At 47.1% G+C, this 27500-nt stretch overlaps 3 protein-coding genes across 3 annotated transcripts in view; 1 reads left to right on the forward strand and 2 right to left on the reverse strand.

The window, feature by feature from the left end:
- Positions 1 to 332: 332 nt before the first annotated feature.
- On the forward strand, positions 333 to 1814 carry tssk6 (testis-specific serine kinase 6; the record flags this gene model as incomplete). Its single annotated transcript, XM_080536022.1, has 2 exons — positions 333 to 776; positions 1422 to 1814. 2 exons carry the CDS (start codon positions 333 to 335, stop codon positions 1812 to 1814), a joined length of 837 nt encoding a protein of 278 aa, XP_080392148.1.
- A 3024-nt stretch (positions 1815 to 4838) lies between these two features.
- LOC308161942 (C-reactive protein-like) lies at positions 4839 to 5480 on the reverse strand (the record flags this gene model as incomplete). Its single annotated transcript, XM_080536023.1, has 1 exon — positions 4839 to 5480. The coding sequence occupies one exon, from the start codon at positions 5478 to 5480 to the stop codon at positions 4839 to 4841; it is 642 nt and encodes a 213-aa protein (XP_080392149.1).
- A 3600-nt stretch (positions 5481 to 9080) lies between these two features.
- The window catches only part of gatad2ab (GATA zinc finger domain containing 2Ab), a gene marked incomplete at both ends in the record, with an annotated part of 20898 nt that continues 2478 nt past the window's right edge, over positions 9081 to 27500 (reverse strand). The window contains 8 exons of the mRNA XM_080535655.1: positions 9081 to 9211; positions 12903 to 13014; positions 13701 to 14140; positions 14971 to 15247; positions 16314 to 16538; positions 18784 to 18930; positions 22825 to 22956; positions 23943 to 24072. Of these exons, the coding sequence (XP_080391781.1) occupies positions 9081 to 9211; positions 12903 to 13014; positions 13701 to 14140; positions 14971 to 15247; positions 16314 to 16538; positions 18784 to 18930; positions 22825 to 22956; positions 23943 to 24072 (1594 nt within the window). The remainder of the gene's footprint in view (positions 9212 to 12902; positions 13015 to 13700; positions 14141 to 14970; positions 15248 to 16313; positions 16539 to 18783; positions 18931 to 22824; positions 22957 to 23942; positions 24073 to 27500) is intronic.

Raw genomic sequence — 27500 nt, forward strand, 5'->3', positions numbered from 1 at the left:
TGGCCATGGTGCTGAAAAGTTGTTGATGGTCGACGTCATAATAGACTACAACGTAAGTGAGTGACGTCACATAACAAAACATTTGCATTACTAACCTGTCATTGCCGTACGAGAAACATCTGACAAGACAGTAGCCTACTTCAAATTGGTCGGATAGGCCTACACGTGTGACAAATTGGGCAAAGAAAGTACACCTAAAGTCTTGATGCACGGGGACCAGACAGATTTTGAAGAATAGTATAGGCCTTAATCTTACGTTTAATTAATTAATTAGATTAATTAATTTTTAATTTAATATCTTTTTTCTTCTTCTTTTCTTACATTTTATCGAGATGTGTGCGGACAAAGTTGTCCGCAGCATGGGGTACAAGTTCGGAGCGACGATCGGCGAGGGAAGCTTCTCCAAGGTCAAACTAGCCAGCTCTCAGAAACACAACTGTCAGGTGGCCATCAAGATAGTGGACCGTAAAAAAGCTTCCAGTGACTTTATGCGCAAATTTCTACCCAGGGAACTATCGATCTTGGGCACAGTCTCGCATGACAACATTGTCCGTGTGTATGAGTTCTTCGAGGAGTGCAATGGGCGACTGTACATCGTGATGGAGCCGGCGGTCATGGACCTTCTCCAGAAGATCCAAGACGAGAACTTCATCCCCGTGGACCAGTCCAAGGTCATGTTCTCTCAGATACTCGGTGCGGTGTCCTACCTCCACCAGAACAACATCGTCCACAGAGACCTGAAGTGTGAGAACATACTTCTGACAGCGGACAACCAGGTGAGTTGTAGTTCGTGACGTTAGAATTATAAGATTCTATCTCCATTTTTGGTCAAAATTGAGTTTTTTACATAATCTGATCCATTAGGTGTTTATTAATGTCTGTGTGGTGTTATTTTTTTAAATGTTGACATTTTTGAGTTAGTAATTCATAAAATACAAAGGTTCCATCTCACAAAACATAATGGAATGTAAAAACGTTGACGCTCAATATCTCTGAACTGCCCTAAACGGAGATAGAACCTTATCATGCTAATCTCACAAGTTGTAGTAGTGGGGTAGTGGTGGTCTAGTGGTGGATAGTGAGTTGGACTTGTGATCGGAAGGTTGTGAGTTCAAATCCCGCCTGAAACCACACCACTACTACTAGTGTGCCCTTGAGTAAGGCACTTAGCCCTCAGTTACTCCAGGGGGGAATGTCCCTGTAATTCGTAAATGTAAGTCGCTTTGGATTAAAAGCGTCTGCTAACATACCCAGCCATCACCTTGTCTCGAGACATCTTAAGACACATTTGTCAAGATATTATTATTATATATTATATTATTATAATGTTATTTTGGTTAATTAAGACATCTTAAGACATCTCAAGACAAGGTGATGGCTGGGTATGAAATGGCTAAATTATTAAATTATTAAATTATTAGGTGAAGCTCACAGACTTCGGCTTTGGGAGGTTCACCACGGGCTACCCTGAACTGTCCGAGACCTACTGCGGCTCTGCGGCCTATGCTGCACCTGAAGTCCTGCTTGGAGTCCCCTACGACCCCAAGACATACGACGTGTGGAGCCTGGGCGTCATTCTGTACGTCATGGTCACCGGTTGCATGCCTTACGACGACACCAACGTGGCCAAGCAGCCGCGCGCCCAGCGCAAGGCCTTGGTCTATCCAGATGACATCACAGTGGAGGAGCCGTGCCGAGCGTTCATCTCCTACGTGCTGCACTTCAGCCCTTCCACGCGTCCGAACGTCACGCAGGTGACAGAGCATCCTTGGCTGCAACAGACAACAGGCGAGGAGGACAGTGCGACTAATTAAAATGTGAATTGCAAAAATCCGAGCATTTTGTCTTACAGAACATTAGGTCTGAGCACTGGCGGACTCAGGGGGGGGGGCAGGGGGGGCGACCGTCCCTCCTGGTGCCCCCCCGGTTGAAAAACGTCTCTCTTAAGTGCCCTTTTGAGTGGCGAAAATGAGAGGACGTGCCCTATTGGTGCCCCTCCAATGGTCTAAACTTGACCATGTGCCCCCACAGTTGAAAAAACGTGCCTAAAGTGCCCTTTTGAGTGGCAATATTAGAGGATGTGCCCTATTGGCTGCCCTTCCAATGGTCTAAACTTGTGTGCACTGATGGGGTCCCATGTTTTCGCCACTGCCCTTCAAACACCCTGAGTCCGCCACTGGGTCTGAGTAGGCTAAATAAGTTGAACAAATGTTTCAAGTTGATGAAATGAATTTAGTTTTGCCTATCATGAAACAGAGGTCTCGGTTCAACAAAGTTCTCAGTTCAAGAGAGGTCTCAAGGTTCAACAAAGTTGACAAGAAGTAACGACACACTTGCAAACGTGTCCCATCTTTTTCGGCCTTAAGCCTCACCAACAACAATGCCTTATCTGATAGTTACCTGGCAACTATCTATAAAATGAGGTTTACTGTCTTGTCCCCTGGTGACAATCAGAAGGTTAGTTTACACCTAGGCCTGGATAAACCATCATAGTAAAGATTCTCTCACATCGCTACCTAACAGCACAGCACAACTCACCCAGCTCAAAGAAAAACACAGCTTGGAAAATAGCGCAACATGTCCAGTGGGACCATCCAAAGACGTGGGTCTCTCACTGTCACAACAACACCTAACCAGAGGCACGCGATCAAAGCGAACCAGAAAGAGCGAGCGGTGTGTGATGTGAGCGTTCGAGCCATAGAGGAGCAGAGACATTCTGCTCTGGAGAAGCACGGCCGCGCGTCTGACGCGTACCTCTCCAAACTGGCGCAGTACAACGCTGCGCTCTCAAAACCACTGGAGTTGAAAGGGGTGCCAGGCCCAGGAGGCGATATTTCTTCGGGCAAAAAGAAGCATAGCAGCGTGGGTGACGGAGGAGCACCTTGCGACCAAACGCCCTCCCAGCAATACATGTCCAGAAGAAGGTCGACAATATTTTGAGCGGAGAGACGCGTAATTGAAAGCAAAAGAGTGCTTTACACACGTCTGTCTATGAACTCCTAATGGTGTGGAATGGTGTTTCTATGATCATGTATTCAAATCTAACATGCCTTTTAAAAAGCCATGGGTGGAGAAATAAGATGACCCTGCAGAGTTTAGGGTTTACATTGTGCTATAGATTGTCTTTCCAGGAAAGATAGAAAATGTATCTATCTAAAGCAATGGGTTGAATCTATTTGTCATGGTATGTATTAATAAACGTGTCGGTCTCCAGAAGCTCAAAATGCATAGACTGGGAGGCTGTTAATACACTTTTGTGATTTCAGCATTGATGGAGATGACGTAATAATGTGAGGGCTTTATCTTTCATTTCAAAAGTGATGAGAACATTTATAGTACAGGGTTATGGGGGCATGATGGTTATATTAAAAATATCCATTGCACAGGTTAAAACAAGGCACACGGTGTCAAACTTCAAACCTAGGTGGGTCCAGACACCAGACACGACAAAAAAACGAGTCAATAACAGAGAGGAAAGCTTTACGAAATGTATCTGCATCATGATCAATGTGAATGATCAGAAATCACGTATAATAATAACAGCTTTATATGCGACAATAACAAGATTAGACAGGATATCACTAAACTCAGAGAGGATGAGTAGGCCTATTGACCAGGGAGTCTGTAGATAATTACTAGTGTGAAAGGCTATATAGGGTTTTTGAGTTCTTGAATTTTAATAAATTCCTAATCAATTGATTGCGAAATCCAAAGGTTGCCATTTTTAGAGGGGCACTCCCAGAACAATCTACATTTGGTTTGAGGTGCATTGGCCTAATATTGGCAGAGTTATTGATCAGGACAGCCATATCTCCATTGGGGTTTTCACTACTTTTACCACACTTTTACCACGGTCCCTAAAATGCCGAATGTGAATGTCTGTTGAATGTCGAATATAAAAACAACTTTACCACGGTAGCTTAGAATTATAAAGTTCTATCTCCGTTTAGGGAAGTTCAGAGATATTGAGCGTCAAAGTTTTTACATTCCATTATGTTTTGTGAGATGGAACTTTTGTATTTTATTAATTACTAACTCAAAAATGTCAACATTTAAAAAAATAACACCTCACAGGCATTAATAAACACCTAATGGATCAGATTATCTCAGATTAAACTCAATTTTGACAAAAATGGAGATAGAACCTTATAATTCTAACGTCACGATATTCGTGGAATGTGGGATGCGCTCTGGGTGTGACACTGAGCCTGGGGTTGAGATGACTCCTTAGCCAGAGGCCCTAGAGGCTGTAGCCACATTCAGCAGAATACATTATCAGGCTTAAACCATGTTTCCATGAAACCTATCAAATCAAGACCATGATCTGGAATGATTCTCATTTACAAGGGTACCCTTGGAAGAAAGGAACCAACCAAATAATAATAATAATAATAACAACGTTATATTAGCTTAATTAGCTTTATAGCACCTTTCATACAAGAATGCAGCTCAAAGTGCTGTAGCTACAATAGAGCGCAAAAGAAAGAAAGAAAGAAAGAAAGTAAGAAAGAAAAAGTAACAGGAATAACATTACAAACATACAAGGAATAACAGTAGGCCTAAGTGAGTAAAAGAGTATTGAAAACATAATAAAAACGTACATTATCTGGTCAAGACTAACATCAGGTGGTCCATGTGGGGCATGCCCGTGAAAAACACTGCACACTGCAAATGAATGAATAAATGTAGTTATTTTTAATTTCTTTTAATCGAATTATTGAAATATTATGGTTAATTGTCATGAAAACAGCAATTGACATCACTCAAACAATGACACACCAAATCAATCAAACAGTATTTGATAGTCATCAAAGGTTTTCATGCTAATTAAAACAATATTAGGCAATATTATCTGCATTGTCTGTCCTCCCACAGTCCATGGTGGGCCTTCTCTCCACCACCACGTGTCCATGCTCGGTGTATTCCAGAGCACTCCAGTTGACCACATTTCCCGGTGGATAGACTCTGTTGTCCGTGTAGTTGCTGATCTCACACGGGGACAGAACCCGGTCCCACATGTGTACATCAGTCTCATGGCCACAGAAGTACCCATACTTCTTAAACCCGCCAGCCTCCTGCTGTTGCCCCAGGACGATGCTGAGGGCGCCAGAGATGGAGTGCCCGGCGCGCAGAGCTTTCTTTACGCTTGGTGTCCCGTTCACCCAGAGCTGCGTCAGCCCCGTGCCAGAGTCCCACGTTGCGCAGACGGAGTGCCACCGGTGCAGCTCGCCCGGCAACTGCCAGAAAGAGACAGTCGCGGCCGCAATTGTCACCGTGTAATGTCCCCTCTCTCTGAAGAGGACGAATGCGTCGGCGTTGGACGGCGTTGCTAGTGAGAAGAAGGTGTTCTGCCAGTGGACGTAGCCGGTAAAGAACCGAACGCACACGGTGACCGCGGAGAGATTCTTCTCCATGCCGGGAATGATCTTGACGTGGGAGGTGTCTGACTCCGCGGGGAAGATGACCTCTTTACCTGACATGTCTGAGAGAACGACAACAATAGAAAGTAGCTTTGTCATTACATGAAGAAACTATACATGAAGTTAAGTTCCATATTCCACCTATTCCACCAGTGACAACAAACAAACAAACACAGGCACTGCGTCCAGTGTAAGTAATGGGACAGTGAATGTCTTTTTTTATTTTGGCTCTACACTCAATACTGTATACACACAAATACCATAAGGCTAAAAGATAAGAAAAATGCTCCACTGTCCCATGACTTACATAAGGCACTCTTAAACAGCTTTCCAGGCTTACCTTGAGGCGCACAGAAACAGTAGGGTGTAAAGAGGATAAGAAGCCATGTCAGTCGCCCCATAGTTGTGCTTTTCTCAGAGTGAGTTAACTTAACACTGATGTTATAAACTCCACACCGGGCTTGTCCTATATACTGCAGAGAGCAACAACAGCTGCAGTATAATGAAGTTAAATTAAGTATAAAAAGTTAAGTTAAATTAAGTTACTTTAATGAAGTTACTTGACTTACCTTGTTGATGTGTTCATATTGGTGTAGATTAGAGTACTGACGTCACCAGACAGTGTCTCTATGTTCTTTACAATGTATCCGATGGAATACTTCTTGTTAGAAAGTCTGCGGGTCAAACTCTGTTCGAGGTCCACAGGTGTGTCAGTATAGTAAGGTAGAGGGGCTGTATGTGTCAGTATTGTCAGGTTATATGGACTGCACTTTATCCAAAGTGCTTTACAATGGCCTCTCATTCACACATTCACACACACATTCACACACCAATGGCTGCAAGCTACAAACCATGCAAGGCCCGCGCCGGCCCGCTCACTGGGGGCAATTTTGGGGTTCAGTGTCTTGCCCAAGGACACTTCGACATGTGGCCAGCCGGGGCTCGAACCGCCGATCTGCCAACCTTGTGATCATTAGACGGCGACTCTACCTCCTGCGCCACAGCCGCCCCGAAAAGACACAGAGCGTGGAGCGAACAACCCTGTGCATGTTATACTTACCTCTATCCAATAAATGCATTATTTATTCACAGCAAATTCATTTGAACATTCAAAACAAAAACTGACACAGGACACAAGAGAAGAAAAGGGGTTAAAATTAGTTTTTATTATTATTACTTGACAGAAGAAAAAAAAGAAAACAAATCCAAAACAAATAGGAACATTTCTTGTACTTATTTTTTCTTTTCTTCCCAGGGTGGTGCAATGCAGTAGAACAGTATTAGCACTCCATTGGAAAACGGAATGGTGTTAGTTGTCAAACAGCAGCAGGCAGTAGTCAGGACAGCCTGGAACAGGCCAGGACCCCTATAGGCCACCATGGCTCAGAGAGCAGGACTTGGGTGGACAAGGAGCCAGACTCAAATGACAGCTAAGTCCTCTATAGTGTACTATTTACAACCATCGTTCTGGTCCAAGTACTGCTCTATATGGGGGGAAAGCGGTATAATTTAAGATGCAGACACTCCCTATGATCTCAAAACGGGGGCGGTAATGGAAAAAAACGAGACTAAAATTATTACAACTATGAGTGATCAGCAATATTGCTTCTAGGTACAGAACACGAGGGATGGAAGTACAAACGAGTAGGTTCAGAGGAGTTAGTGTATGTACGGTACCGGCATCGACCGAGGAGGACCCACAGTGTCCTATAGTTAAATCAAACACGCCGGTTTATGAGGAGGCCTGGAATACAACACACACATTGCTATCAGAAAACAGACCCAGAGAAAATCAAGACTATTTGTTTGACAGAGGGGAAAAACAGGAAACAGAATATGGCTGCACGACGACAGTTTCAACCTAAATTCAAAGCGTTGCCATTTTAAAATGTCAGTTAACTTTAATTTCTAGTAATAGGCAACTGAAACATTGTGCAGTGCTCTGCAGTGTGGATCATTTTGGGTTGCAGATCGCTCGACTTCTTCTGACCACGTATACACTGACACAGCATGGTCTTATTCCTTCTAAGAGGGAGCTTGGTAAACATCGAACAAGACTCTACCCTTGCTCAGCCTGTGCTGCCTGCACCCATATAAAAATTACCACTGGTACTGCACCCAGATAGGCTAGCTAACTAACTCAGAGGGTCCTGACAAAACTCATACACTCCGTTGTAAAAAGAAACACTAATAAAATCCTTTTAATGTCGCTAAGGTTTTTGAATAACTACATTCTGAACGCTCTCCAGTCAACAACCGATGAATGGGCGCTTGCTTGAGAGCCACCGGACACACGAAGAAAAAAATAAATCTAAAGTGGAGATCCCATTCAAACTTAGGGCATAATCATATAATCTTAACTAAGGTGACCCTATAAATATACCCAGAGACAGCGTTTGACTATAGAAGAAAAAAGTAATGCACCACAACCTATGACTAAAAAGCAAAACAAATATTTCATAAAGATGACATCCCTCCCTCCTCCCCCACCCCCACCCCCACCATCTCCTTTGCATTCTGAAAAGCACATCTTTACTTTAGCATCGGGATTAAAATAAGGGAGCCGTTCGGGCTCCTCTGCATGTCTTTGGAAGGTTTTACCATTTTCGAAGAACAATTATAGTCCTCCCAACAATGTTATTCCATGTTTTTCACTTTTCGGTATAAGTTACCTTAATCCTTAGAAAACACGTCTTGAAACAGGAAAAACCAGCAGATGTAAAACCACCTCAACAGGAACATTTAAACCCTTTAAACAAAAGACCTCAACGAGAGTCCAGTTCCAAAAATATTAGGGAGCACAATATCTCTCGACACAGTATATCGACTCACAGATGAATAAGAAAAAAAAGAAAACAATCCTAACATTCAGCCATACAAAATAACCCAAACACAACCACTCGACCGTCTCCTCTTATTCTACACACGGCGGGTTACAGAGAAGAGGCAGTTTGTGTATGGATAGAGATCATCTCTTTTTTTTGTGTGTTTGTTTTGTTTTTCTTTAACAGTCTTTTTTTATTATTTGAATTTTCGCAAAGCTGAAGCAATTTTTTAGTAGATTCCATGGATCCTGGTCCTCTATATACTCCACCACAATCCCTGTCATGGTATCTGTAGTCTTGGTATCTGTAGTCCCAGAGGGTGAAGTAAGGCTCATCATTATTCACAGTGTATGATGTCGACTGTCCCATCACCTGGGGGAGGAGGGAGGGCCAATCAGAGCCACAGAGACACAGGTGTGGACTGTGATGTCACATCCTCCTTGGTGCGAATGTGTGAAGATCATAGCTGACAAAGGGTGAAGGGTGAAGGAGAGGAGGGGGGTTGCACCAGAACAGTTTGAGTGTGTGTGACACGCCCCTGACACGCCCCCCCTTCCCCAGTATGTAGTTAGTTACATCTCAGAGCCTCAGATTGTCCCAGCAACCGATCCACACTGGAACTGACGACTCAGAGGAAGAGAGGAGGAGGATGGCGGAGGAGGCAGAGAGGGAGAGGTGGTGGAGTCTTACATTGGTCGATAGTAGATTTCGCCCGTGTTGTTGTTGTTGTTGTTGTTTCGCAGGAGCAGACCGTTCGTTGTTAGGGTGGATAATGACAATGACAAATGACTATTATTCTGATTAATAATAATAAAGCAGGTGGTGGTGGGGGGTATTATTTCCATGTGTTGGCTGTCTGGGAGATGGACCGGGAGGGGATCATGTCCAGGAGGTACTCGCGCTGGCGCTCCACGGCCGAGGCGCTCTTGTTGTGGACAGACAGGCTGGGGTTGACGTAGGCCACACCTGGCAGGAAAGACAACAGCACTGAGTGACTGAGCTTAACTAGACCCAAGGTGTGTGTTCATTTAGGCACAGACTAAGAGAGCAGCTGGAGCTAGCACACAACAACAACAACATGAAAACATGAGCCACCACCAGGTAAAAGACACCAGGAAGTGTCCACCTACTCTATGAGGAGATGCACCTCTCACAACCTCTAAGGCTGTCTTCTGGGACACCAAGGAGGGAGAGGGGGGGGGGGACTGGAAAGGAGAAAGACGAGGGGATAGGGGAGGAGGGGGATGAAGAGAGCGAGACGGCGAGAGAGAGAGAAAAGTGAGGGGGGGGGCAAAGTGAGAGGAGGAGGGGGGGGGGCGGCAGAGAGAGAGAGAGAGAGCAAGAGAGAGTAAAAGGGGAAACGGAGGGAGAGAGACTGCAGTGTGTAGGACAGAGGGGGGGTCAGTGTGTAGGACAGAGGAGGGGGGTCAGTGTGTAGGACAGAGGGGGGGGGGTCAGTGTGTAGGACAGAGGAGGGGGTCAGTGTGTAGGACAGAGGGGGGGGGTCAGTGAGTAGGACAGAGGAGGGGGGGGGTCAGTGTGTAGGACAGAGGAGGGGTCAGTGTGTAGGACAGAGGGGGGGGGTCAGTGTGTAGGACAGAGGAGGGGGGGGGTCAGTGTGTAGGACAGAGGAGGGGTCAGTGTGTAGGACAGAGGAGGGGGGTCAGTGTGTAGGACAGAGGAGGGGGGGGTCAGTGTGTAGGACAGAGGGGGGGGGTCAGTGTGTAGGACAGAGGAGGGGGGTCAGTGTGTAGGACAGAGGAGGGGGGTCAGTGTGTAGGACAGAGGAGGGGGGTCAGTGTGTAGGACAGAGGGGGAGGGTCAGTGTGTAGGACAGAGGGGGGGTCAGTGTGTAGGACAGAGGGGGGGTCAGTGTGTAGGACAGAGGAGGGGGGTCCGTGTGTAGGACAGAGGGGGGGGGTCAGTGTGTAGGACAGAGGAGGGGGGTCAGTGTGTAGGACAGAGGGGGGGTCAGTGTGTAGGACAGAGGGGGGGGGTCAGTGTGTAGGACAGAGGAGGGGTCAGTGTGTAGGACAGAGGAGGGGGGTCAGTGTGTAGGACAGAGGGGGGGGGGTCAGTGTGTAGGACAGAGGAGGGGGGGGGTCAGTGTGTAGGACAGAGGGGGGGTCAGTGTGTAGGACAGAGGAGGGGGGTCAGTGTGTAGGACAGAGGAGGGGGGTCAGTGTGTAGGACAGAGGAGGGGGGGGTCAGTGTGTAGGACAGAGGAGGGGGGTCAGTGTGTAGGACAGAGGGGGGGTCAGTGTGTAGGACAGAGGGGGGGGGTCAGTGTGTAGGACAGAGGGGGGGTCAGTGTGTAGGACAGAGGGGGAGGGGTCAGTGTGTAGGACAGAGGGGGGGGGTCAGTGTGTAGGACAGAGGGGGGGTCAGTGTGTAGGACAGAGGAGAGGGGGGGTCAGTGTGTAGGACAGAGGAGGGGGGTCAGTGTGTAGGACAGAGGGGGGGTCAGTGTGTAGGACAGAGGAGGGGTCAGTGTGTAGGACAGAGGAGGGGGGTCAGTGTGTAGGACAGAGGGGGGGTCAGTGTGTAGGACAGAGGAGGGGGGTCAGTGTGTAGGACAGAGGGGGGGTCAGTGTGTAGGACAGAGGAGGGGGGGGTCAGTGTGTAGGACAGAGGGGGGTCAGTGTGTAGGACAGAGGAGGGGGGTCAGTGTGTAGGACAGAGGAGGGGGTCAGTGTGTAGGACAGAGGGGGGGGGTCAGTGTGTAGGACAGAGGAGGGGGGGGGTCAGTGTGTAGGACAGAGGGGGGGTCAGTGTGTAGGACAGAGGGGGGGTCAGTGTGTAGGACAGAGGGGGGGTCAGTGTGTAGGACAGAGGGGGGGTCAGTGTGTAGGACAGAGGAGGGGGGTCAGTGTGTAGGACAGAGGGGGGGTCAGTGTGTAGGACAGAGGGGGGGGGTCAGTGTGTAGGACAGAGGGGTCAGGGGTCAGTGTGTAGGACAGAGGGGGGGTCAGTGTGTAGGACAGAGGAGGGGGTCAGTGTGTAGGACAGAGGGGGGGTCAGTGTGTAGGACAGAGGAGGGGGGTCAGTGTGTAGGACAGAGGAGGGGGTCAGTGTGTAGGACAGAGGGGGGGGGTCAGTGTGTAGGACAGAGGGGGAGGGGTCAGTGTGTAGGACAGAGGGGGGGGGTCAGTGTGTAGGACAGAGGGGGGGTCAGTGTGTAGGACAGAGGAGGGGGTCAGTGTGTAGGACAGAGGGGGGGTCAGTGTGTAGGACAGAGGGGGGGTCAGTGTGTAGGACAGAGGAGGGGGGGGTCAGTGTGTAGGACAGAGGAGGGGGGTCAGTGTGTAGGACAGAGGAGGGGGGTCAGTGTGTAGGACAGAGGGGGGGGGTCAGTGTGTAGGACAGAGGAGGGGGGTCAGTGTGTAGGACAGAGGGGGGGTCAGTGTGTAGGACAGAGGGGGGGGGTCAGTGTGTAGGACAGAGGGAGGGGGGGTCAGTGTGTAGGACAGAGGAGGGGGTCAGTGTGTAGGACAGAGGGGGGGTCAGTGTGTAGGACAGAGGGAGGGGGGGTCAGTGTGTAGGACAGAGGAGGGGGTCAGTGTGTAGGACAGAGGAGGGGGTCAGTGTGTAGGACAGAGGAGGGGGGTCAGTGTGTAGGACAGAGGGGGGGGGTCAGTGTGTAGGACAGAGGGGGGGGGTCAGTGTGTAGGACAGAGGGGGGGGGTCAGTGTGTAGGACAGAGGAGGGGGGTCAGTGTGTAGGACAGAGGGGGGGGGTCAGTGTGTAGGACAGAGGGGGGGGGTCAGTGTGTAGGACAGAGGAGGGGGTCAGTGTGTAGGACAGAGGGGGGGTCAGTGTGTAGGACAGAGGGGGGGTCAGTGTGTAGGACAGAGGAGGGGGGTCAGTGTGTAGGACAGAGGAGGGGGGGTCAGTGTGTAGGACAGAGGGAGGTCAGTGTGTAGGACAGAGGGGGGGTCAGTGTGTAGGACAGAGGGGGGGGGTCAGTGTGTAGGACAGAGGGGGGGGGTCAGTGTGTAGGACAGAGGAGGGGGGTCAGTGTGTAGGACAGAGGAGGGGGGTCAGTGTGTAGGACAGAGGGGGGGGGTCAGTGTGTAGGACAGAGGGGGGGGGTCAGTGTGTAGGACAGAGGGGGGGGGTCAGTGTGTAGGACAGAGGAGGGGGTCAGTGTGTAGGACAGAGGAGGGGGTCAGTGTGTAGGACAGAGGAGGGGGGTCAGTGTGTAGGACAGAGGAGGGGGTCAGTGTGTAGGACAGAGGGAGGGTCAGTGTGTAGGACAGAGGAGGGGGGTCAGTGTGTAGGACAGAGGAGGGGGGTCAGTGTGTAGGACAGATGGGGGGTCAGTGTGTAGGACAGAGGGGGGGGGTCAGTGTGTAGGACAGAGGAGGGGGGTCAGTGTGTAGGACAGAGGGGGGGGGTCAGTGTGTAGGACAGAGGGGGGGGTCAGTGTGTAGGACAGAGGGGGGGGGTCAGTGTGTAGGACAGAGGGGGGGGGTCAGTGTGTAGGACAGAGGGGTCCGTCTCTGTCAGGGGGGGGGGTCAAATCTACCTCTCGGGGGGTCAAATCTACCTGGAGTCCCGGCGGTCTGCTTCCTCCAGGCGCCGGCTGCCGCGGCGGCGTTACTGCTGCTGCTGCTGCCCTTGGCCCCCTGCACCGGGCGCATGGCGTGCTGCTTACCTGGCCTGCTGAGCAGCGCCGCCGCGTTCACCGCGTTCTGCAGCTGGGAGGACGTGGAGAACTGGTGAGTGACCCCGCGCGACCCCACCCCCATCGCCACGCTGCGGGACAGCTGACCGGGGCTCTGGGAGAGAGAGGGGGGGGAGAGAGAGAGAGAGAGAGAAAGAGAGAGAGAGAGAGAGAGAGAGAGAGAGAGAGAGAGAGAGAGAGGGAGAGAGAGAGAGAAAGGGGGGGGAGAGAGAGAGAGAGAGAGAGAGAGAGAGAGAGAGGTGTTTAGCTTTGAGTTACATGATACAACTGTTGTTGTGGTCAATGAAAAAGCAGGCCATTATAGTTCGGTTTTCGTGGTCTCAACGGTTTCCCATCTGTGTACTGTAGGAGAGCAGTGTGCATGACTGACATCTAACATAAATTATACAACAGTTAGTTCCGACCAAGTAATTTGATTGGACAAGAGGCATTCCATGAGTGCTGATAGACAGTATAACAGCACTGGGACTTACTTAACTATATGTATCACTCCGAAATTACCGTTAATACAAAGTAGCTATCCTGCAGATGTTTGTGTCCAGTTGCGGAACAATTTTTTGTTGACGGACCCAAAATAAATGATTAAATAAACAAACAAATCATAATCTGTAACTAATAAATTGCGCTGTAGAACTGTTGTATAAAAGCAATATCGCACTCCCTCTCGTGTGATATTGCTTAAGTATGATACTCTAAACATAGAGTATGACACTCTAAACATAAAGTATGACACTCTAAACAGACGGCCGTCTCCTCCCCAGGGCTGACCTGCTTGATGGTGGAGAGATGACGGGCCACGGGCGTGCCTCTGTGCTGCTGTTGCTGCTGGTGGTGCTGCTGTTGCTGCTGCTGCATGGAGGCCCTGATCTGTTTATACTGCTGAGACACCAGCACGTGCTGCTGCTCGCTCTTCACCGAGGAGGAAGAGGAGGGTGTTTTGGAGACAGGCGAGGCGGAGGCAACCTGCTGGAGGATACGCTGCTCTATCTCCTGCTCCTGCTGCAGCGCCTTGACGAAGGCGGCCTTCAGCCGGTTGGTGTGTTCGGCCTTCAGGGACTTCTTGTTGTTGGAGGACATGCAGTGGTCGCACATGATGGTGCCGCTCTTCTCCGGCCGCCAGCGCGAGGTGAAGTCTGTCTTGCACTGGGCGCAGGTGTACGGCTCTTTGGGGGCAGCGGCGGCAATGGCGGACAGCGCCTGTGTCTTGCCTGTAGGTCGAGCGGATGAGAAGGTAAAGTAAATGTCATCGTTAGTTACCGTTAGGGATTTGACGATACACCCAACTCACGATTCGATACATTCCTAGTTACCATACATCAATATTTCGAGATCACCTCATGAATGAATGAATGATGAATGGTCTTTATTGTCATTGCTACAGTACAGGTACCAAACAACGAAATTTAGGAAAATACATCAATACACACTAGCAATGGATCTCTAGGGGAGTTAGTTCCATGTTATTCTGACTGCAGGCCAGGCTAGTCTCTCAATTGGAGCAATAAAGACATTGATCCTTAGATTAGATAGATTGATTGTGCTGGACAAATAAGAGTATTGTGATTCAGATAAAGGAGTCCCACACCTTCTGAAACATCAAATTCAAGCACTTTTCAAGGACTTTCAAGACTCAATTCCCTCAAATTCAAGGACCCAACCCGGCATAGTTAGAGACAGATTTAGATGAGAATTTATATAATAGGAACTATCCGCTTACAGACAACAATTCAAAAGGGAGGCTTTTGAATGTAGAGGCTTGAACACTAGACGGTCTCTTGCCTTCTCTACCACAGCACAGCAAAACAACATGCTGTGAAATATGTGTAAAGTTACTGTGTTAAGTTAAGCAATGTGACTTATCTACTATATTTAAGGCCTTGATTTCTTTTTCTCAAATTCAAACTTTCTGTCATTCTACCGCTTTAGTACACTGGTACTCTGGTGCAGGGAATTTTTGGTTTGGACCCGGAAATTGCTAAACGTCACGCGTGACGTCAAACTTAACAACCCCATTGTGATTCAGATAAAGGAGTCCCACCTCTTCCCAGCGTGTCCAGCAGGTTCTGCACCACCTCCTCCAGCCCCACCAGGTAGATGAACTCGTTGTTGGCGGCCGAGGGCAGGAAGTTGAGCTCGGGGGCGGGGGGCTTGGGCGGGGGGATCTCCAGCAGGGTCTTCTCCAGCTGCTTCCTCAGCGCCAGCTTGGCGGCGGCCTGGCGGGCGGCGGGGGACTCGATGGCGTTGACGGTGGACACGCCCCCGGACAGCCCCGCCTGGGACGTCACGGACGAGCCCTTCAGGTTGTTGGGGGAGGCCTGGGGAGGCAGGGTATATACAGGAATCTTGAGGTTAATTTGAAAGTGACAGTTGGATCTAAGTGACAGTTGACACAAGAACAGCCGTGTCTATGTTACCTACTCAGGGTATATACAGGAATCTAGAGGTTAATTTCAATACCTTTCTAAGATTTTTTAAAGACCTTGTCAATACTTTTCCAGACCTCACCGTCACTTCGAGCTGTAACCGTTTACATCAGTGACACCTTTAACTTAACAGTTTTAGTTTGCAATAAACTAGACGAACTAGACGAAACTACTACATTTTTTTAGGACAAACTCTTTGGACAGAGTCTAATTCTGAAAAATACCTACAAAATTCAAGACCTCATAAAATCGTGATAAGACTTTTTAATACTTATTAAGGGTCTTGATTTTCCCAAAATTGATTTATCAACTTTTAATACTTTTCAAGACACCGCGGATACCCTGGGGGGTACAGGAGCAACACACCTTAAAACATGTGGACGGGGAGGGGGGAGAGGTATGGAGAGAGCACCAGTGGGGTGGTGGGGTACATCATGCTGGAGCTTTTTAATTATTTATAATTTTATTTATTTACCGTTTAGCAGACGCCTTTATCCAAAGCGACGTACAATTAAGGATTACAGGGACATTCTCCTTCCTGGAGTAACTTAGGGCTCAGTGCCTTACTCGAGGGCACACTAGTGGTGGTGGTGTTCCAAGAGGGATTTGAACTCATGACCTTCTGATCACTAGATATATAAGTGTTTTATATTATGCCAAATGTAAAATGGTATGATGTATGATATATATTAATGTTTGATATTCGTAATTTAAGTATGTTTTATATGTTAAATGTTATTCGTTATGTATGTTTTAAATGTGGACCCCACTAAAAGTAGCTCATGCCTATGGGTATAGCTAATGGGGATCCTTCCAATAAATAAACAATAAATAAAACCACTCCAACTCACTGTCCAGTAGGCCACCACTGTTCAAACATACCTGTTGCATACTGACAAGAGACCAGTACAGTACCTTGGTGTGCTAGACTGCTATGGGGCCGTGTGACCTGACTGACCTGGGAGATGTTGACCAGGACGTTGGTGTTCTGCATGTTGGCCACCCTGATCAGGCCCTGCTGGATGATCCTCTGGCCCTGGACCTGGACGTTGGGTACGGAGGCCCGGGGGGCCAGCAGCAGGGGGGGGGGGCCGGAGCCAGAGTGCTGCTGCTGCTGCTGCAGCTGTTGTTGCTGATGCTGCTGTCGAAAGCTCTGGATCTGCTGGGGAGACACGGCGATGGGCTGACATGGTCACACACACGGACACACACACACGGACACACACACACACACACAGACAGACAGACAGACACACACACACACACACAGACACACACACACACACACAGACACAGACACACACGCACACACACACACACACACACACACGCACGCACGCACGGACACACCAGAGAGGGGGAAATGGGGGAGGATAAATACAGAGGGAGAGAAAGGAGAAAAGGCATTTAGAATAAGACATGTCAATATCATTATTAAAATCAAAGGAGGAACATCCTGTTATTATAAAGTATGAAATTAGAGCAAAACATCAAACTGTAGTTCTTGTGATATATATATATATATATATATATATGTTATGGTACATGTGGGAAAACTAGGGTTAGGGTTAGGTGCTACGTGGACTTGGTACATGCTGGCATGTCTAACCCTAACCCTAATCCTAACCCTACCCCTAACCCTAACCGTAGCACCCTAGCACCTAACCCTAACCCTAGTTTTCCCACATGTACCGTAGTCCCACTTGTACCGTAACATATATATATATATTAGGGATGCTCCGATTTATCGGCCACCGATTTAAATCGGCCGATTTCACTCCAAATGACTCGATCGGTGATCGGCAAAAATGGCCGATCGCAAAAACCGATCTTTTTTTTTTTTTTTTTTTTTCCTGGGGAAGACAGATAACTGAACAGAAAACATAGGAGGACGTAACAGTATGTAAACCATGAAGGCCACGTTTATGATGTCTTTTATACAGCCATATCGACTGACTTGGGCTTCAGGCCCTAACTGGGTGATAGGCCAGACCTTTACTATGCCATAAAAATGGGTCTGCGTTTGCTTGGTGCCTAATGGATCAAAACTTTTGTCTAAAAAGCAAAAAATATTTAGGCTATCCAGTCAGTTATGTATTTAAAAAAAAATCGGTATCGGTATCGGTTGATCTTGAGGAAACAAATTGGTGATCGGTATCGGCCCCAAAAATCCAGATCGGAGCATCCCTAATATATATATATATATATATATATATATATATATATTGCAGAGGCAGGGGCGGATTTAGGATCGTAGGAGATCCGGGGCTTAGCCCAGAGGGAGAATATAATGTGCGCGTGGAGCGCGCCGGAAATGTTTGCCTTCAACCTTCAACTTACCACCACCTTAAAGCGGACAAAAGGCACTGGAGAACACATATACAATCACACCCTTTAATGAAGCAAACTAATTGTGGTGGTTCTGGGCACAGAGGGAGGTCAGCACACGTAGCTCCCCCTGTCAGTCACCATCATTTATATTTGTATAGAATTACATAATTGATGGGCTGAGGCTAGTTATGTTACAGTATGTATATCAGGGCAGACTCTGTGCTCACCACTTATATTGTATTTAGAGTCTTGTCCTGTGTTATATGACGATATATTACATGTATTGTTGGCCTGTGTATAGTACTGTGAAATCAAATCCCCCCTGGGACATTAAACAAACTTAGTTAGTTAGCGTTACATCTTAGGATAGATTTGAGTCATGTTCTGTATACATACATACTACCATAAGGGCATACTTAATGTGGTTACTCCATGTTTACTAGCTGTAACATTAACGTTACATCATTCTTTTTCACTTGTTACTCAGTCAACCAGAGTGCAGATATCAAAGACTATCAGCCTGTTATTCACTTTATTTGTATAAGTATTATCCTTTGTTTGATTTCTTACCATGTACCGTAACAGTACCTTGCTATGTTTTCATTATAACATAACGTTATGTTATGATAGCCAGCTAGCATTAGCAAACCGGAAAAGTAGTGTCAGTGAGTCAGTCACCTTTCTAATAAGATTCACAAACCTGAAACATCATCTATGTCATCACTGCTGGTGATGTCATTGTTGTCAGCTGCTGATACGGCTGCTGCAACAGTTCTTGGCGCTTGTTTTGTTGAAAACAACTTTGGGATATCCAATCCTTACAAAAGTCAGGCACTGATTGAGATCACTTCTTCTTCAGGGCAGGGTAGGCTACGCAGTATGCAGGCTAATGTCACGCAGCTGCTGCCTCTCTGTTGGACTCCGGTACTGCATGTTACTCACGAGATTATTTTTTTTATTTTATTTTATTTTATTTTTTTAAGTAAAACATTCGGGGCTTTTCAGAAAACATCCGGGGCTTGAGCCCCAGTAGCCACCCCCTAGCGCCGCCCCTGTGCAGAGGTATCAAAGGGAAATCATCACTAGCCAACCATCACCAAAGTTCCCGTTCCTTCAGTAGTTACCTGCGCCCCTCTGACCAGGGGTGGCATGACGATCTGGGGGTTCTTATTGGACGGGATGTGCTGGCCGCCGCGCACCAACGGAGGGGGAATGACTGTGCCTGAACTTCTGCCTGATGACACCTGAACAGCAGCAGCAACAACAACAACAAAAACAACAACAACGTCATCACCACCACCATTTTTATGTAACTAGAGATTTAAGTGTTTTATATTATGCCAAATGTTAAAATTTTGTGATGTATGATATATTTTAATGTTTGATATTTATAGTTTAAGTATGTTTTATATGTTAAATGTTATTTGTGATGTATGTTTTAAATGTGGACCCCACTAAAAGTAGCTCATGCCTATGGGTATAGCTAATGGGGATCCTTCCAATAAATAAACAAATAAACAAACCACAACCATATGTTAAACCCATTGCAATATCAATGAAACCAAATGTATATTAAACACACCAGTGTTTCCTCTACATGCATTTCATCGTGGCGGGCCGCCACGATGGAATTTCCTCCGCCACCATTCAGATTTCTCAACCCAAAAAAAAAAAAAGGATTTAGGCCGCTTTTCAGACCTTCACAGCGCTAGACACACCCACAAGCGCGAAGCGACGCGCTTGCAAAACTGTTTTGTGATTGGTCGAATACATCTAGGCTGCGTCTAGTCTACAAACTACGATCCTCCACTCCTATCACCGTGGACACAGCAAGGAGCGAATTCCCGGGTAGAAATATTTCCTCTCCCCGCTGTCAGCGGTAAGCGGTACTTTCCTCCAGCAGCGGTAAATGAGGCACCCTTTGCGGCTTAATAACTTTGGTTCTCCGGGGGTTACGGTAAAAATTCCAATGTGTCCGGAAAGAGGACAAGCCATGGAATCGAAACGTTTTTGAATGGAGTCGATCCTCCACTCCTATCACCGTGGACACAGCAAGGAGCGAATTCCCGGGTAGAAATATTTCCTCTCCCCGCTGTCAGCGGTAAGCGGTACTTTCCTCCAGCAGCGGTAAATGAGGCACCCTTTGCGGCTTAATAACTTTGGTTCTCCGGGGGTTACGGTAAAAATTCCAACGTGTCCGGAAAGAGTCGTGGGAGACGATTTTTTTATGGACAACGGAATTACATGCTGGAAAAACATGCAGACACAGACAATAAGAGACACACGGGAGAAGTACAGGAAAACATATTTTTTTTTTGGGCCATCCTCGAGTTTTGGCTGAAATTACGTCGTTGTTTTGAGCGCGGTCAGCGCTACCCGCCACCATTGTCAAAATTCCTGGAGGAAACACTGCACACCTTTGTGTTAGTGACGGTTACTATTCAAGAGAGCGTATATATGTGTGTGTGTATATATGTGTGTGTATATATGTGTGTGTGTGTGTGTGTATAGTCGTGGGAATGGCGTCACAACCGCCTACCTGGAGAGGTCCTTTGCCGGAGGTGATGCTGCCTCTGACCAGAGGAGGGGGCGTGGCCACGGAGCCTGTCATCTGGAGAATAAGGAGAGAGAGAGTAAGAGACTATAGGGAGGAGGGGGAGAGAGACAGATTGTGTATGTGTGTCTGGTGCAGTGTTTCCCCTAGGTTTGCTGCCTTGGGGGGGTGGCATGGACCGTGGCATGGACCCCCCCCAGGGGGTAAGACCCTGCCTCATACCAGCGTCATGTCCAGGGGTATACTTGTACATTAAGCCGCCTCACGCTACGGAAACAGGAGATAGGCTCCAGAACCATCGGTTCTCAAGGCTACTTACTTATGTGGTCTTGACTACCTGTCCGCTTTCTCACCTGGTTCTTGCTCTCTCTCTGGTGTGCCGACACCATCCTGCTCTCTCTCCTTCTCTCCCTCCCTATCCTCCTCTCTCCCTTTTGCTGTCAACCAAAAGGTAAACAAAACAGCCAGAGTATTTATAATCTGCTGTGGGCAATCCAGTCAGATAATGTCATTTTGACTTTACTCTCTCACCTGAAAAAAAATCGTATGTCCAACTATAAAAAACTGACATTTCCAATGCTTCAATCAACTGTCCATGTACTGTAAATATGCCATTATGGTATTACCATGAAGCCCAACTCTAGCAGAATAAGAAAGATAGTATATCTACTTTAAGTAAAATAATAAAGTGCCTCCAGTTAGCTCTTTAGCTGGCAAGTGTGCAAGGAGACTAGCTCATCTCATCACCTCTGAGCTAGCTAGCTTGCTAGTTCTTTGACACTATTTACTAGGGGTGTAACGGATCACCTAACTCACGGATCGGATCGTGTCACGGTTTTTGAGTCACGGATCGGATCATTTCTCGGATCAACACAAAACATAAAAATAAAAATAAAAAGCTTTTTCCTCGAATTCTGTAAAAACACCACTTTTACTGTGTGAAACCCAACAACATTCAAGATGTCAAAACTGGTATATATATATATATATATATATATATATATATATATATATATATATATATGTGTGTGTATATATATATATATATATATATAAATACATAACATATTCTACACTCAAACATTAGGCTACATATTAAACAGAAACACACATTCAACTTAAATGATGCAGTAGGAGAGAGGGAGGAGGCACCTGGTTGCAGCAGTGAATCACTGGGCTCTTTAAAGCAGACAAATAAACATGTTTTATGCCACTTTTAACTAAATAATCAAGTGAAACCTTACTTTAAACATGGTATGAAAACATTGGCTACATTATCAGAAGTTGTCAAGCTGCCTTTTTCGTGCCTCCCGTCAACACACCAGGGTGATGTCACGGCAAATGTGTGGCCATGCTCGTACGACTTTCTCGTTGCACAACGCTTAAACACCATAACTTATCGACCACACTTTGTCCGTCATTGTTATAATTGACAGAAAAGCCAAAGTGCTCCCATACATGGGATTTAAATTACGAGGGAGGCATTTCGAGTTCTTCTCTGTCGCCAACATTAGCAGCACTACTCTACTCGCCATGAAACACTTGGGCTGCGTTCGTAAATTTGGTCTGAGAGCGCCGGAGAGCACACTGGGTCCGACATCATAAAGGGACCAAGTAATTTGATTGGACAAGAGGCGTTCCATGAATGCTGATCAGATTCCAGAGCGAATTTACGAACGCAGCCTTGTTCTGGATTTTTTTCTTTCATTATCAACCTATCATTGCGCTTTAGAGTAAAACAAAGCACGCAACTGTCGCGTCTATCTTTTCATGGCAACTCTACATTGTGATTTACAAGGGATATTAACTAATATTAAGTAATATTATTACTTGGTTACATTTTGCAATTGATCCGCGGTACACATGCGTGCCGAACCGTGGGGGGCGATCCGTTACACCCCTACTATTTACACTATGGAACTATAGTCAGACACTTTCTAGTCACGATAATAACGACCAATTTTAACCAACTTTCTCTGTCAGAACACTCAGCAATTATATTTGCTAACGTTTCAACTTGCTTACTTTCAATCTGCAGACATCACAGCCGGCAAAAACTCTCGCGTCTCGCGTGCACACTTGCGCAAAATCTTGTATTATTCTCCAGCGCTGGCACAGCGCGAAGTGTGGAGATAGGTCTGGCTATGCGAGACTACGGCGGACTAACGTTCCCAACGAGCCTATGGGCTTGCCACTCGCCAGGTTCGGGTTGGGTGCGTTTAAAAAACGCGGATATTTTAGCCTGCTTGTCAGATGTTTGGTGTCTACGTCCGTAATAATTCCTCTTTCTTGGGGGGGAGAGAGACAGATTGTGTATGTGTGTCTGGTGTATATGAGTGAGCATGTGAGTGTGCCTGGTGTGTAGCAGTGTGCGTGTGTGTGTGTGTGTGTGTGGTGTGTGTGCGTGTGTGTGTGTCTGGTGTATGTGTGTGTGTGGTGTGTGTGTATGTGTGTGTGTGTCTGGTGTATGTGTGTGTGTGTGTGTCTGGTGTATGTGCGCGCGTGTCTGGTGTATGTGTATGTGCGCGCGTGTATGTGTGTGTGTGTGTGTGTGTGTGTGTGTGTGTGTGTGCGTGGAACATACCTTCTGCACCGTGCTCTCCTTCTGTATCTGACTCTGGCGTAGTTTCTTCAGCAGGACCAGCTTGGCCTCCTGCAGTCGCAGCTCCTCCTGCAGGTGCTTGATGATTCGCTCCCGCTCGTTAGGGCTGCTCTTCTATTGGGCGAGGGAGGGAGGGGGGCGGGTCACATACACACACAGATTATAGACAGGGGACACAGCCAGAGACAGATAGATAAATATACACACACACGGTTTGTGGACCCCAGGAAGAGTATCCTAAGAATCCTAATCAAACGCCACACACACACACACACACACACACACACACACACACACACACACACACACACCACACAGCACTGAGGCTCACTGCTACCACAGAGGGATATCTGGTGGTAGCAGTGAGGTACCAGAGGCTTGCACAGAGCATGGTAAATGGCAAATGGGCTGCACTTACTGTATATAGCGCCTTTATCCAAAGCGCTTTACAACGGCCTCTCATTCACCCATTCACACACACATTCACACACCAGTGGCGGCAAGCTACCATGCAAGGCCCCTGCCCGCTCACTGGGAGCAATTAGGGGTTGGGGTTCGACATGTGGCCAGCCGGGGCTCGAACCGCTGATCTGCCAACCTTGCGCTCGTTAGACGGCGACTCTACCTCCTGCGCCACAGCCGCCCAAGCATGCATTCTTTCCCATTGACTTATGGCCTTAGGTAAAGAGAAAATGCAGGCTGGCCTTGACTCCTGCACCTACACCTATAACCCTGCTAGACTAGGGATCAGTTAGATTAGGCTAAATCAGGTTAGGGCTTGTTGTGTCGTCATATTAGGTTAGATGCCATCTGATTTTATTTTAGCTACTGTATTTTTTTGTTTATTTTAATCATGACTGTATCTATATGATGTGTTTATTTTACCCCATAACCTGATTTCTTCCATTAGGAAATGTAGCCCTGTTACTTCTGGCAGGGGGACCACCAACGGAAATTAGCCTATGGCTATAATTGGGTACATTTACAGTGATGATATGTGTGCATTCCATTTAAGTGTTCATTAATGTACTGTGTCCCCCTTGAACAAATGAATACAAATCAAATCAAATCAGTACAGTGGGTGAGGAGGCGGGGCTTACCATGATCCTGTCAGTGTCTGTCTTTTTGAGGGAGTGGTTCAGGCCATTCGTCACAGGACTGGACGGCTCGTTGTCTGACAGGACGATGACGTAATCCGGCGACACGGGTTGCCTCTCTTTCTTTATGTCGCTGAGGGAGAGGAGAGAAACAAACAACTTAGCTAGTTTTTACGACAAAACAATTACGTTGCGTATTAACGAAAAACCATTAGGTCGCAATCCATTTCCCCCACATCATTCGCAGATTGATTTGTGTTCCATCCAAAAACACTCACTGTTGTTCATTTGGCAAATTTCAATAACATACAGTATTGACGTTTGGCCAGCAGAGGGCGCTAAAAGCTAACCTTTGAAACATTGAAAAGGGCCAGTAGCAGTGGGACGGACACACAAGTTGATCTGAGATCAATAGGGGCTATCAAGGCAGAGAGCGGGAGAGACAGAGGAGCTCTGTTGTTCAGCCTCTTATCTGAATCAGAGGCGGAGGCCCGACTCCAGAGGCCCGACTCCTCTGCAGTGAAGACACGAGGGGCATACTGAACACGGGTCAGAAGAACCAGGGAGTAGCTTTAATAAGGTACAGCCACAAGTTGTTGTCCATCAGGGGAGATTACGGAGATACGTCTGCCCTCGTTGCTCTCTCTCCGTTTCCTCCAGAACGAGGAAGACAAAGAGGCGGGGAGCAGCCGTGGTGCGTGGAGGGAGCCGGTGAGGAAAGAGAGGGAGGGAGGGGGCCGGGGTGGGGGGTCTGAATGGCGGAGGGAGGTGATTACCCTCCCTGACACAGCAGGGGTCCTGCTCGTGCCCAGTAAGAGGAGGGGGGGGGGGGGGGCGGGGGCAGGGGTGAAGTTGGGGGACATGTTGACTCTGTTGCCCGGGGCCCGCCGGGCCAGGGGCCCCACCCTACACCCCCCCCCCCTCCGCCCCCTCCCGCCCCCAGCTGCTGACACCAGAGTTGCAGAGCTGAGGCCCGCTGGAGACACTAGAGGGAGAGGGTGGGGGAGGGGAATGGCCAGGAGCCAACCCATTGTACACCCTCACTCACCCACTCGCTCGCTCGCTCGCTCTGGGACTTAGGCTATTGGTGCAGAGGGTAGGACACACTGGCGTATTAAACAAGGACACCCACCCACCCTCCCTGATAGAGACAGAGAGAGACAGCCCTAAGGGTGGCAGAAGCGTGGAGGCCGGGTTCAGTACAGAGGGTACAGAGTCAACGGGAGATACACTAGAACGGGTAGGAGAGCTCCGCTCAGCTGACACTACAGTTGGGGCTCTAATGTGTGTGTGTGTGGGGGGGGGGTGTGTGAGAGAGAAAGAGAGAGAGAGAGAACAGGGTGAAAGGCAAGAAACTGTCTCTTGAGAACATTGCCGCCCATTATAGAACAGTTAGAGCCGGCAACGCTGATTGGTTAAACGGTGCATTCCAGCTGTGCTCAAATGACGATATGGGCTACGACATTTCTTTACTGTTCTATTCGAATGCTCACTGCGCACAAGTTGACCTCCGTAGAAAATTGACCTCCGTAGAAAATGAAGATTTTCTTTGCTTGCTACATTCGCATGATTTGTGATTTGTGATCTGCACCAGCACAGCGAACCCGATTAGATTTTCAAATGTTGAGTCGTGGCGGGTAAATCTGCGATTCTCCTGTCACGTATGAGGAAATAGCAGCGTTTGATGGCATGTGTTGTGGGCATCACTCTCTCTGTTCAGTCCAGTTCAAGCGGAGGGGTGAACAGTCCTAACCCAGACTTGCGCTCGTTTCCAACGTTTCACCCACAGCACAGATAATCATATCCCTCCTAGGGATGGACGGTTTTTCGGTTAAACCGAAAACCGGGGTTTATAAAAATAGAAACGGTTTTTTATCAAAACCGTCTGAAACCGGATTTTTTTTTTTTTTTTTTAAGAATAAAATAGAATAAGAATAAAACTGGAACATGTCACATGTTTGTCGTGTGTGAAAATAACAATGATACAGTCTGAATCTGCCACGCAATGAGTGAGAGGTTTGGTCAGTTGTGAAGAATAACTGAGGATTAATATCTACCGGTAATTGGGATTATATTTAAGGGTAACGAATCACTCTATGGGAAAGATAGTTGCCTTCAGTTATTGGTAGATAGGAAAGTTTTTTTTACAATTACTCGCTTACATTTAATAAGATCATTTTCGCTGCTCTCTGTAAAGCGCATTGGGTCACTTTTGTGAGAAATGCGCTATAGAAATAAAATGTGATTTGATTTGATATCAATCAATCAATCAAACTTTATTTATGTTCTATAGCACAAATCATGCATTGAATGTAACTCCAAGTGCAGTATTTACTAAACCACAATATAATAAAACAAGAGCTATACGGATCAAGAGTGTTTGTGCACAGCGCCACTGTGTGTGAAGGCGCTACTGAAAGTGATGACAGAACGCATGTCTCAGAAGATACGCGGTCACTTAGTGACGCAAAGGTAGTTCTGTATTTATCTCTATCTGTATTAGTACATTTATTTTGAAAGCTCTATTTTGACAGCTCTACCATGGGCACTTTTATTTTGATGGGGCATTCTTTGTTGATTGACTTACGACAGTTCAGGACGAGTCAGTCTCGCGGCATGTGGTTTTTATGAAAAGCTTTAAGTATGTTCACTGCATAATTCTAAGTCTAATATTTCAGTGATTATTGAGCAGTATTCAAATATTTAAATACATTGAGCAGCAGCTGAAACTTTGTCTAAGAACCAAGATATTGAGAAAGCAGTTCATTCAATGAAGACGCTGTTCCAAGAGATGATCTTCCGTGCAGGCGTGCACCCTGGATCAGCGGAGCTGGTGTGTTAAGTGTTCATGTGTTTTCATGTATGGTGTAGCTTACAAAAGTCTGCCTTTCCACTTATATTTGTGAAACTAAGTAGCCTTAATGTGTTGCGACTGTGCTTACGGTGTTTTAATGGTGTTCGACATGTGTATTGTAGCAGTAGGGCTCAATTATTTGAAATTGGCGCCCCTTTTTTTTTTTTTTTTTTTTTTTTTTTTTTTACTGTATTTTTCGGTTAACCGGAAAACCGCGGTTTTACTCTCTGACGGTTTTTCGGTTTCAATAATTGGAAACCGTCCATCCCTAATCCCTCCATTTGCCCATAGGTCTAAGTTCCTCAGAAAACGACACGTTGCTAAACTGTCTGCTTAGCTTACTACATTTACATTGGGAAAACAACAATCACCTGTAAGACGATCGGACAATCAGTGGCAGACATAATAAATAGAAAGCCTATTTGTCATTCTGCTCTTCCCCGTCAAACAAAACAGACGTCAACTCCTCCCCATGCGCCTTCTGCACGTCGCCCACGCGTTTAAGCTCTCACGTTAAGAAGATCAAAGTTTAACTCAAGTACATCTATCGTTTTTTTTCCCCCATTCGGGTCACGTGGGTGAACCGTTTTACAAAAGTGGGTCACCTGACAACAAGTTTGAAAACCAAAATATAGATGTCAAATGTGCACGTTGATAATGTCAGGATACATGCCTAATTAAATCATTCTTCTAATCATTTAACCATT

The sequence above is a fragment of the Nansenia antarctica genome (assembly GCF_963989245.1).
Source record: "Nansenia antarctica genome assembly, chromosome: 7".
In the NCBI taxonomy this organism is placed as follows: domain Eukaryota; kingdom Metazoa; phylum Chordata; class Actinopteri; order Argentiniformes; family Microstomatidae; genus Nansenia; species Nansenia antarctica.